General features: G+C 37.0%; 1 protein-coding gene across 10 annotated transcripts in view; it reads left to right on the plus strand.

Annotated features, from left to right (window-relative positions):
* The window catches only part of Wac (WW domain containing adaptor with coiled-coil), a 63,758-nt gene that overhangs the window by 25,790 nt on the left and 24,755 nt on the right, over nucleotides 1-13,213 (plus strand). For 6 of the 10 annotated variants that reach the window (XM_029554786.1, XM_008850563.3, XM_008850558.2 and 3 more), the window contains exons 4-6: nucleotides 8,155-8,229; nucleotides 10,029-10,135; nucleotides 13,024-13,139. In XM_029554786.1, the coding sequence (XP_029410646.1) occupies nucleotides 8,155-8,229; nucleotides 10,029-10,135; nucleotides 13,024-13,139 (298 nt within the window). The remainder of the gene's footprint in view (nucleotides 1-8,154; nucleotides 8,230-10,028; nucleotides 10,136-13,023; nucleotides 13,140-13,213) is intronic. The other 4 variants (XM_008850564.3, XM_008850561.2, XM_008850562.2 and 1 more) reach the window with 1 other exon arrangement.

Consider the following 13,213-nt stretch of genomic DNA (forward strand, 5'->3'; position numbering starts at 1 on the left):
TAACGAAAGTCCTTGAATCATGAAAAAATGTGAAGGACAAGTAAAGGCAAGTTCGAGTAATTAGCATTACAAGTTCTAGACAGAGAACTAGAAAAAAGTCAGAACAGGGCACTTTCCAAATGTTCATGTGAGAGTCCATTGGAGTTTCTTGACACAGGCTTCCAAAAGTATCCCTCTATTGGGTTCTTCCTCATTTTTCTTTTGTCTTCCAAGGCCGGACTAGTTGGCTGAGAAGAGTGGCTGGATATTCAGGTGAGGGTCCAGTGACCCTGCTTGGCACTCCTTTAATGAATGAGCACAATCAGGTATTTATTTCTTGAAATAGTGGTTAAGAGCACTCTGTTCTTTCAAAAGACCAGGGTTCAATTCCCAGCACCCACTTGGTGTCTAACAACCCTCCATAACTCCAGTTCTCCAGTTCCAGGGGATCCAGAACCCTCTTCTGTCCTCTGAGGGCATTGTACGATTCAGGTGCACTTGCATACATTCGCACAATACTTGCATACACATAAAATTACACATAAAATTTAAAGGAAAAAAAAAAAGTTAGGCTTTGAGTGTCCTGCCTGTCCACACACACACTTCTTTTTCATAACCTCCAGTTCTGTACAAGTTGGTTTCATCTTTCATTATCTGGCATCTTTAAAAACCTTCACGTTTGCCTTGTGATATCTCTGATCAATGTTGCTTGTGATTGATACTGCGTTCAGCAATGTTGGGGTTTTTTTGTTGTTGTTGTTGTTGTTTTTTTTTAACGTGTATGAGTGTTTTGCCTGCCTGTATGTAACGGTACCCATGTCAAGCAGTGCCTGTGGAGGACAGAAGAAGGCATTGGATCCCCTGGAACTGGAGTTATTGTTTGGGTGTTGGGAACCAAATCTGGATCCTCTGCAAGAACAACCACTGATCTTAAGTGCTGAGCCATCTCGCTAGTCCTCACTCCAGCTATGTTGATTCTTATACTTTTTTAGAACATTTAATTCCTTGATAGTTTCATATATGCGTTCAATGTGTCTTGATCTTACCCACCCCAAACTCTCCCCTCCCATTCTTCCAGTACTCTCCCAACATGCCCCCTTTTCTTGTAATCCTCTGTCCAGTTAGTGCTGCCTGCTGGAATGTTGACTGATCTTGTTTGATCTGGTGTAGGTAACCACGACTGCAGAGTTAACGGGTACTGTGGCCATGTCATGTCCGGAGGATAGCATTTCACAGCACTCCTCCCCATCTTCTTGTTCTTGGTTCTTTCTGCCCCCCTCATTCACCATGTCCCTGAACCTTGGGATAGTTCATACCAATGTCTCATTTAGAGCTGAGCACTCAATATTTATTCTCAGCACTTTGACCAGTTATGAGTGTCTGTATTAACTGTTGGCTACTGTAAAGAGAAACTTATTTGGTCAAGGTTGAAAGCAGCACCAAATGATGCATATAATAAACATTGACATGTCTGTTTGTTTAAAAAACAAAAATAAACAGTAGTAGATTTTCCCCTAGGGCCTATGTCCTCCTGATTCATGGCTCTGACCAGGTTTAGAGTACCACACGTGAATTCCCTTCTGTGGAGCAGGCCTAAATCCACCCCAAAAGTGGTTGCTTACCCCCATAACCTTCACCAGGGGACACAACTTGCCTGACAGGTGGACACTCTAGCAAGTAATTTGGTTAGTGTGTGTGTCTGTGTCTGTCTTTTGTTTTTTGTACGGGATTTTAAACCTAGGGCCTCACGTGATAGGTACGTGCCCTACCACTGAGCTGTACTCCCAGCAGTCTTGGTTATTCACAGTGTATCTCTTTGATAGTTTCATCAATTTGTATAACAAATTCTTGATTTTCCAAGATGTCTTTCAAAAGTGTTTTCTTCACCAGTTTATGTTGTATACCTATTTGGTCTCTGCTTTGTGAGATTCTGTGTATGTCCCATTCTTTTGGACATTTAAGTGTATTTGTGGGTAGTATACTTAGATTTTTTTTTTCCTTAGTATCATTTTAATTGATCATTTTTAAAAAATCAAATTTTAAAGGTACATTTGTAATCTTATGTACAAAGAAGGAAAGAGGTGTAAAAGATGTATTTAGAGGAGAGCTTATTCTCTGAAGTTTCAGATATTTGATGAATTGTCTTCTCCAGGCAAAGCTTAGACAGGTTTTTCTCTGATTCAGGCAGTTCTTTAGGGGCTAACTAATAACCATTTAAGGGGACTCTTGTACTTCTGCTGTAAAATTTCAGAAATACCCGTGACCTAGAGGAATTGGAATTGAATACTTCCTAGTGCTTTACTGTGTATTTGTCTCATGAAACCATTTTGTGTATGTGTGTGCATGTTGGTGTGCAAGTTTGTATCCATGTGTGCAGGCATGAGTACATGTGTGTACATTCAGAGGACAGTCTTGGGTATCATTCTTCGAGAGTTTTTTTTTTTGAGATAGAATGTCATTGACCTGGAACTGGCCTATCTAGGCTGGCTAGGCAAGTAGTTTTAAGAATCTTCCTGTCTCTGCCTTCCCAACTCCAGAAGTATTCAGGGTATTTTATCAGTATCAGTATTTTATATGGGTTCTAAGGAGGTGAACTCTGGTCCAACTGGACTGTCTCTGTAGCCTCAGACCTCCTGAAATAATTTGATGTGCCAGTTGGCTTGTGACTCTTCCCTTGTGGGTTTTGATTATTTTTCTTTTAGGGCAAATAGAGAAAATGTATCATGCTCTCTTTAGAAGGTCCTTGTGCAGGTAATTCCTTTTCTAGTAGACAATGTAAAGTATACCATAATAAAGGTCAGTGTGGGTAGAATAAATACATGCTTTGGCTAAGGAAAACCTGCTGTAGAGGCTAACTGCATATAGCCATATAAGGAAAGAATTCAGTGGCATTTAAAATTGAGGGAAAATTAGGAAGACTTTTCTCTAGAAACAGTTCTCTTTAGTTCGTTATGTTGTCCTTAAAGATACGTTTTTGGGCCTGGGGAATTGACTCTGTGAAGACCTGGAAAGTGTGAGGACTGATGTTAGAACCCACATGAAAGCCAGGCAGATTTGGTGGCCACCTGTAATCCTAGCACTGGGGAGACAGAAACAGGATACCTGGGGCAAGCTTGCTTGCTAGACTAGCTGGAATCTATAAGCCTCTGTTGAAATCTACTTGCTTAATTGATTACAATTCAGAGGTAAAATTCCTTGGTGACTCATCCAGGCGTGTCAGGGCTTGTTCTTCCCCTGTCCTGTACTGTACTCTAGCATTGTTGGTTAGGGAAGAGTGATTGGTTTTTCTTTTTCTTTTTTTTTCTTAATATTTTTATTTTATGTGTATGCATGTATTGCCTGCATGTAGGTAAGTGCACCCGTGTCGTGCAATGCCCGCCAAGGACAGAAGAGGCCATCGGAGCCCCTGGAACTGGAGTTACGGACAGTTGTTAGTTGCCATGTGGGTGCTGGGATTCGAACCTGGGTCTTCTATAAGAACAGCCAGTGTTCTTAACCACTGGGCCATCTCTCCAGCCCCAGAGTGATTGGTTTCTCAAACAACTTTATTGCCCTGTCACTCTTTTCTTTAGGTTTACTATAATTTTATAAAATTGCTTTTTTAAAATTTATTTAATTTTAATTTTATGGGTATGAGTGAATTGCCTGCACTTATGTAAGTGTATCCCTGTCATACAGTGCCCGTGGAGGTCAGAAGAAGGTTTGGATTCCCCTGGAACTGGAGTTGTGGGCCATTATTAGCTTCTACATGTGTGCTGGGAACTAAACTCTACTCCTTTGCAAAAGCAGCCATGTCCCCTACCTGTTGAGCCATATCTCTCCAGCCCCCACTTTTTTTTTTTGAAGCAGATCTTAATAATATAGCAGATAAAAGTTATTTTCAGATACTTGTCTGTTTTGTGAATAGTGTCATATCCAGGATACCGCCATTCCAAAATTGTGTTCTCAGGTTCTAAAGTGTCATAGTGTTTGCATGATATACACACATTTCCCATATAATCTTCTATATTGCTTACAATTCATGCCACCATGTAACTGCCATGCAAATAATTGTTATGCTGTAGGGAATAATGATTAAAAGAAAGCGTGTGTTCAATACAGGCACATTCTTTTCCTAAGCATTTTCCATCTTAATTGAATATAGGGGGCCATTTATACTTTCTACCCATTCTGTGATTATCTTCTTTTTTGATGGGATCTTTAATAAATAAAAGTTTTAGTTTCTTTAGATTATTTTATGTGTTTGTGTGCTTGCCTACATGTATGTAAGTGTACCATGTATGTACCTGGGCTCATAGAGACTGGGAGAGGGTGTCAGATCCTGTAGCACAGGAGTTACAAACAGTTGTGAGCTGCAGTGTGGGTGCTGGGATCTAAACTCTGGTCCTTTGAAAGAGCAGCAAGTGCTCTTAACCATTGAATCATTTTTCCAGCCACCACAAAGGTTTTTAATTTTGATAAAGTCCCTATTTATTTTTTTACCTTTGTTTATACTTTTGGTGACGATTGATGCCTGCATTTTTCTAAGAATTTCATAATTTTAGATCTTGCATGTCTGATTTATTTTGAGATCATTTTGCTTGGATTATGAGGGAAATCTAACGCAACTTCATTTATTTACATATGCCTTCCTCTCCCTTTAAATGTATTTTGAAAATCACCTTTAATAATATGCAGCCATAGCCATAAATAATATGGGTAATATGCATTATCCATAGATAATGGAGTGATGGTGCATAACTTCCACGGGCTTTTTTGTATCATTGTGCTATATGTTAAGATTTGATTTTTATTTATGTTTATGTCTGTGTGTCTGTTTGTTCTGATGCCACGTGTGTGGGTACCCATAGAGGCCAGAAGAGGGTGGTTAGATCAATCCTCTGGAGTTACAGGCAGCTGTGAGTCATCCAAGGTGGGTGCTGGGAACCAAGTTTGAGTCCTCTGGAAGAGTAGCAAGTGCTTTTATTTGCTGAGCCATCTCTCGAGCCCCTAGGATGTTGTTTTTTTAAACAGGCTTTAATAACGTGATTCAATGAGAGTATCATTTCTTTGTCTGCCACTTTCCCAATAAAGGAATTTCCTTGAGAGCACTTGATTTTGAAAGATAAAATATACAGATACTTTCTGTAGAATTATTTGCAGTGAGATTTTTCAAGTGGTAAACAGTAAAATTTTTTAGCTTAATATTTTAACTGTTAATACTCCAATAAAAGTCCATTATTCTGTCTTAAAGCAGGATTCTAAAATCATTAGATTATAGGCAGATTTTTCATACACAGGACAGTTCTTTCATAAATGTCCTATGTGTAATAGACTAACCTCTTTTCAGTAAACACCATTAGAGATTTTCTGGAATAAATTGTGGTCAGCAAGCTGGGTAGGCAATTAAAAATGCTATTTTTGAATAGGATCTTACTTTGTAACCCTATCTGGCCTAGAATTTGCTATGTAGACCAGGCTGGTCTCCAACTTGGAGAGATCCGCCTGCATATGCCTTCCAAATGCTGTGTAAAGGTGTGCACTACCACAACTAGCCCTTAAAATTTTTTAGTAGCCAATATCAAATTAATTTTAATCCTGCACTATGTGATTAAATACATCAAAGTATTCATCATATTACCAATATGAGAAATGTTAGTATGGTATTTTATGTTGCTTTGATACTTTTTTTACTACAGTGTATATTGTATATAATATATGGCAAATCTCAATTCATTACCTTTGTTTGAAGTGTTCGTTAACTGTTCATTGACTAGAACAGTAAACTAAATATAGCTGATTGTCAAATGCAGTCCACTGTTGATTCATACTTCCATATTGTTCATTCTCCTCAGCTAAGACATTGTCTCATTCACTACAAGTTTTCCATTTCACTACCAGTTAGCTGGTATGTAATTGGTAATTGCTGAATGACATGATTGTGAGCCTACAGAGCAAAGTTAGTTTGATTCATTGAGCTGAACTGTCGTTTCAAGGTAGGAAGGATCCAGATATAAACCTGCAAATAGCAAAAGGCAAAAACTCAACCCCATTGCTGAGCAGGCAAGAACTTTAGTCTTAAAGTGGCATGGATGCATGTTGTTACATTTGCTATTTCCTAGATTTCTTTAGTTAAGCACTGAGCATCATCTTTGAAGTTCTTCAAATTACAAGCATAAGTACAACCTACACATGAAAAAAGTTAATTCCTGTCCCCTTTTGGAAAAGAAACTTTTCAGGTGCTTCGCTAATTCTAACGTTCATCTTTATAAAGATTGGTTTGTAGCCCTTAAACCCAGTCTTATCTACTAGTACTGTGTTTCTGGGGATATTTCTTTAAAACCGTGTTTTTCTTGGCACTGTGCTGAGAGAATAGTGATGACGCTAGATTATATAAATAGCTTCTAATTGCTTATGTGGATTAAATATTGTTGAGACTATCCTCAACAGCATATTTATGTGTAGACATATGCATATGTTTACACCTATATGAATAATATGAACTGGATTTCAGTGGATTATTTCAGTTATCAATGAAAATTCGAATATTGACAAACATTCCAATTAATATGCTTATACCTCTGATGAAATGCTAAGTCATTCAGCTGACAGATGAATCAGTTAGCTGTTAGGTCTAGTAATACAGACTTCAGAGGGCTTTCCTATTTTAATGGAATAATATGAAAGGTTCAATCTGCAGCTATAACTGAGTACAACTTTTGGACATGGATCCTGGTCTTCTTTGATATATTATTACCTCCCCCCAAAAGCCTCTTGCCCTCTTTGTTTACCTTAGATTGTACATTATAATAGAAGTAAAAATTTTGCCTTTTTTACCCTAAAGTATGAGTTGTTCATGAAGTTGAATACAGAAATTATTAGAAGATTAAGCTAGATTTCAAACATCGTTAATGCTGTGGCACTCTTTGGGTATGACTCAAACCTTAGCTGTCACTACCATTATCCTGTTCTTGGGGAGTTTGCTCTTCTGCCCATTGTGTCACTTGAGTTTGAAAAAGACTATATACAGAAGGTCAAAAACTCAAAAATGCCTCCTCCAACTATATTGTATAATAAGTTACAGTTTTTATTATCATTAAGTTTGTTTAGCTTAGTCTTAGGTATATGTCATGCCCTCTGAAAGTCTATTACTAGACCTAACAGCTGACTGATTCATCTTTCAGCTGAATGAAAGACTTAGCATTTCATCACAGGTATAAGTGTATTAATTGGAATGTTTGTCAATATTTGAATTTTCATTGATAATCATTAAAATGAGTAGATTCCTGTATCTTAATTTTGTGAGGGGTCAGTAGACCTCATCCATAAAATATTTATGTTCCTAGGGTAACCTACTATGTGTCTTTAACAAATTTCTTACTTGTAGATTTAAGCACAGCTTTTTGCTTAAGAATGCTTGAAAATGTGTGTCAATAGAAAGCATAGTCTGGGCTTCTGTGCCTAGTGTTCATTTCAGTCAATAACATTGGCCTTCTCTTATTATTGGTATTATTATATGAAAATTCCCTTGTAAGTAGCACATGCTAGTTGTTTTTTAGATGAGTTTTCTGCAAAATGAACATTTTAGCATAGATTCAAGATTTTCTTAAAAATGTGGTGTAATAATTTGTTGCTGCTACTTAGAGATCTTACAGGTTCAATCTGTAGTCCTTATCATAGTGTTGATTTACTACAGTATAAATATCCAAAGCAAAATGGCCCTTTGTTCTTCCAGCAACAGAGACACTCTGTCTTCAAATTTCAAATTAGATTGAAATTTTAAGTTAGATTTGGCTGGTTTTACAGGTACCTTCTGCCTAGTTCTTATAAAAATGAAGACCCAGTGGGAAGCAGATATTCAGCACAGCCACAAGCTTAGATTTAGGTGAGCAGCTTTTAGAGTTGTGGAAATTGTTCTGAAACATAGGGTCCCCTCAGGCCTACAAACTATGCAAACAGGCCTTGGCTAAGTTCAGATTTGTTTTCTGTACATTGGGTTTGTGGGGGTTTTGTTTTATTTTATTTTGAAGATAGGGTCTCACCATATAGCCCTTGGTAGCCTGGAACTTGCTGCATAGAACAGGCTGGCTTCAAACTCTGCCTCTCTGTTGGGATTAAAAGCATGTGCTATCATGCCCACCTCTAGCCTTAGTTCTGACAGAATTCTTTGGCTTTGTGTTTTTTGTTACTGTTTAGACAAGGTCTCCCAGCTGGCCTGGAATGAAGACCAGGCCTGGATCTACAGAGATCTTGCCCCTTCTGTGATTAAAGGTGTGCACCACCATGCCGGGCTTTTCAATGTGTTCATAAAATATTTAGTACTGAAGGATTTATTTATTGCCTACCATATTTTAAAAAGGGTCTTTAATACCTTGTAGGATACTGTAATTAGTGAGGTAGTAAGTAGATGAAAAAGCCATCAGGCTTCTCCAGTGTCTGATGCATTGGTACATTTCTTGTATTGAATCACCTATGTTGCTGTTGTATAACTGTTGGTTATACATTCTAAAGATTAAGTAATCCTCTTTTATCTCTTGTTACATCGGTAGCTTTTTGGGATATTCGAATCTGCTTGTAGCTTTACTTAAGAAAGGATCTTTGTCCACAGTTAAGTCTTGGCCATAGCTCTTACTCATAACTCCTTTGACGCTCCTACTGCATGCGTATTACTTGGAAGACAAAGCTCATCTACTTTAGACCTCTAATGGAAAGCTGAAGGTACAGGTTTATGCACTCCTTTTTTCTGAATTCTGGTTTTGAATAGATCAGCTGACTCTCTCCATTCTGTATGTTATACTTTAATAGTCATTGTCTTCTGTCTCAGTTCCATCTTTTTTCCATTTAGTTTTTTTTGTTGTTGTTTATTCCTATTGCTGACTATTGTGATTCTAACTCCTAATTCATGCCTCACTAGACCATGAACAGCTCTCTGCCCCACTTTCTTATATAGCTTTGCCAGCACTTCCCTTTAAAATACCAGCTGTGTTATGTTGCCTTATTGATGAAAAACAAGCAGTGGAATGAAGTAAAAACACTAATAGACTTGTGTATTGGCGCTTCTTAGTACAGTTAATACGTTTTTGTATGTTTAGGATTTTAGAGCTTGTCTTCCCTTTTTCTGGTGCTGGGGATTGAACCTGTGGCATGCTAGACAAGTGCTCTTGACACTGAGCTATATATATTCCTGTTGTTCATTCATGACTTGGGAGATCGTTTCAAGCAACTTTTAGTTGGAGTTGGTTCTGTGACACTGAGCTATATATATTCCTAACCTTATGCCTGTTGTTCGTTCATGACTTGGGAGATCGTTTCAAGCAACTTTTAGTTGGAGTTGGTTCTGTTAGGAGGAGACATTTGATGTCTTCTTTACCAACTTGAAAACGGGTCTCTCCCTTGACATTAAAAAAAATATTTTATGTATATGAGTGTATTGCCTGCATTCAGGTAAGTGCACCCACGTTGTGCAGTGCTCACAGAGGTTAGAATAGGGCATCAAATTCCCTGGGAACTGGACTTAACAGACAGTTGAACCTGGGTCCTCTGCAAGAGCAACCAGTGCTTTTAACCACTGAGCCAACTCTTCAACCCTCCCTTGACTTTTTTAACTGCTTGAAAACTTGATGCTAAGTTGAAAAATTGACAAGACTATTAAAAAGCAAATTGGTTACTTTAAAAATTTGAAAATAATTGCAAAAATATTTAAATAGCGACATCCCCATCAATTGAATTTTTGTGCCACTTTCTCTTGCTTTGCTTTAAAAAACTTAGTTTCTTTGATTATCAACTATTTAATCTATTTTAAGCCACATCTATAGTAGAGTCAAACATACTTTTTATAGTATAAAAAGGATGAGATGAGCTCAGTGTAGCAGTTACTGTATACTATATTTTTGGGATTCTGGTGGCTGAGGCAGTACAATCATGAGTTCAAAGCCAGCCTGGATTACATATGGAGTTAGGTGATTTCTTGATGCTCATAGCGTAGTGTTGATTTATGAAAAAATTATGATCAACAGTATGCTTAAAAAAAATGAAATGCAACTATTATCCTTTGTTCTTTCTCTTTCAAGGGACCAGTTACTCTCCACAAGAAAATTCACACAACCACAGTGCTCTTCATAGTTCAAATTCACATTCTTCTAATCCAAGCAATAATCCAAGCAAAACTTCAGATGCAGTAAGTATGAAAATTATGCCTCATTTTTAAAGTTTTCCCAAAAATATTGCACAGTAAATTTTAGACTTTCCAATTAAAATGTTAAAAAAACATGAAAAAATTAAATTGACTTTATGTGTTTGATATATGTATCAGGAAGTATTTGTCTTTGTTATATCTGAAATACAAAGAATAGTCAGAATAAAACTTGTTTAAAGTAGTTTAAGATTTGCTTTCTTTCCATAATCATAAACTTTTTAATCTCATGTGTTTTGTTCTCTAAACTGTATCCCTTACCAGACAGTAAGGATAAGACTCTAGTCCTCATAAGCATTAAAAAGTGCATACTTTTAAATATTTTTAAAAGGCTTAGTATAATGAACTGGGTGCTTTTTAATGCCAAAGGTTCAAATGAAAATTTTAATGTATTCATTGGACAGAAAATGAATACGATTTCAGCTTTGGCCAGGTGGTAGTCATACAAAACTTAAGACAGTGTAGCTCATCCTAAAGGAATTTTAATGTGTAGTGGTGACAGAAATATAATCACTACAGAACATGTTAAAACCATTTTGGGGAATCCTCGACCAGGCATGCATGTGGTATGCATACATACATGTAGGAAAACATATAAAAATAAAAATGAATCTTTAAAAAATGCCACTTAAGCTCATTATGTTAACGTGTAACATTTCAATGAAAAGTAACTTCTAAGTCAAAAAATATAGACATTGATATCTCCTAATTGCCTAATTTAGTAGGGTACTTAGAATTTCACATAGGCTCTTCTATGCAGGAGTATTTTTTCAGAGTGTGTGTGTGTGTGATAGCAAATGTCCTATATAGCTTAAATGTCCTTGTTTACTTATAGGACAAGGAAGAAAAGGGCAAAATCATTTTAGTAATGTTAAGGATCTCTAGGTTCCTCCAGTTTTTCTGATAACACTGGGAGAACTGTTGGTTTAGTCTTCAAATATATCTTGAGTTTCATTTCAAAGATGTGAAGTATGTGCAGGCACTTGTTTGTCAGCGTTAGCGAACTCCTTTTGTAAAGCCAGGAAATTTGGTGCTGGATAGGAGATTCAACTTGTTCTAACCTAAGATGCGAGAGTGATTTGTAGACTAGTACTTCAAGGTTCTGGTCTCTGAATTGTGTGTGTAGTTAGGAGACAGAGCTTTACTTTATACCCTGGGTGAGGATTACATGTTCTTTGAACTTCTAGCTGTCCAGGAACTTGACTAAATATCAATTAACTTCTGTTAAAGCCCCCAAATGTCTGGTTTTAAAAAACAAAGCAACAAAAATTGTGTTTATGTGTTTTTTATTCAGAATGCTTATTTCTTTCAGGACAGGTGGCAGTTTGCAGACCTTAAGTAGCTCTAGTTTAGGTCACACTGATAAGAGATCTGCTCTAGTACCATGTCCTTTTATTAGCTGTCTCAGTCTGCCTCTCTGAACAATCTCGCAGCCTCATAGAACCTCTTGGCAAGCAAATTAGTTCTTCTTAGTAGCATCCATAAAAGGGGGATCATCTTGCATAATATAGGTAGATGTGATGGAGAATTTCTGAATCTTCCTTTTGTGATTGGATTCTTAAGGCTTGACTGGCTTCTGGAAGTTGATGCGCTGGAGGCACAGGCCTCATTGTTTTGAAATGCAAACCTGAGAATATAAACATGCAACAGAATCGTTCCAGTTGCCCTCAATCATTAGGGCATTTCCAAAGTTGGTGTTATTTAATGAAAGATTGGCGTTAGACAACCTTTTTTGTTTAGATTTTTTTTTTTTTTTTAAGACAGGGTTTCCCTGTAGCCCCAGCTGGCCTGGAACTGGTCTCAGTCTCACAGAGATCCTCCTGTCTCTGCCTCCCAAGTGCTGGGATTAAAGGTGTGCAACACCATGCCTGTCTAGACAACCAATTTTTTAGTGTTTCTTGTGCCACTAATTAGTGTTGTGACCTGTGGTTAACTTGTAAGTTCTCTCAGGTTCTTTCTTAATTGGTGAAATTAAAGCTGGATAGGGGTAAGAGAGTTAATAAGAGTTTATTTCTCTAAGTTTGAAAATTCTATGTTATGGTGAATGTACAAGAATGGGCGACAGTGTTGTATCATTTTAATTTTAAGAGGCTCTGAAAAAAAGGAGTACGGCTGAAATAAAACTACTTGAAATTGTACCAGATTTCCTGGGGCTGATACAGGTACCTGGCATTTTTATTTTGGAAATGAGTTTCATGTAAACTACCTTGCGGGTTTTCTAATTTTACTGTGATTTTTCATGGTCCATAACAATCTGCAAGAGACTGAGAATTTTTGAAAGGCCAGTTTTAGTTACAGGATGATGATGCTAAACCCTGTATTCTTCATGAAAGTTCTAGTTAGTAGTCAACCTATGACCATAGATTTTAAAGGCAAAACAAATCTCAGATGTTTATACTGAAAACTTTCAGCTTTTTTCCTCCTAAGTAACAGTACTGGTAGACTTTTCTGTTAGATAGATATAATTGCTGTTTTTTGCTTCAGAGCTTAGAAGTAATGACTTGTGTCTTCATGTCAATTAGTTGAGAATGACTTCCCCAGGTGCCATGTCACTGCTTTTACCAGTTAAAGATACAATAATGGGGAGCTTTTATAAAGGTTTCTAAATTCAAGATGCTAATAATTTTATGTTCTCATGCCTAATAAAGTAATACTAATCTGTTCAGTTTTGATCTTTTAGAGAATTCTTGTGTATAAAGGTTTTAATATACCAAATGTTTTAGAATATAGACACACAGATAATTCAGTTCTAGGTTAGAGCATATATCTTAACAATACTTTCTATATGTATATTTTGAAAATCATTAGCATTCTTAACATTTCATATCAAGTGATGATATAACATTTTCTAATTCTTAAAATGTATTTTTAAGCCTTATGATTCTGCAGATGACTGGTCTGAGCACATTAGCTCTTCTGGAAAAAAATATTACTACAATTGTCGCACAGAAGTTTCACAGTGGGAAAAACCCAAAGAATGGCTTGAAAGGTACAATCTTGATGTATCTATCCATCTTTTATCCATCTTGTTTTCTTTCTGTGTCGTCCCCCCCCCCCAACACA

The sequence above is a fragment of the Nannospalax galili genome, unplaced genomic scaffold (assembly GCF_000622305.1).
Source record: "Nannospalax galili isolate Female #2095 unplaced genomic scaffold, S.galili_v1.0 scaffold43, whole genome shotgun sequence".
NCBI lineage: Eukaryota > Metazoa > Chordata > Mammalia > Rodentia > Spalacidae > Nannospalax > Nannospalax galili.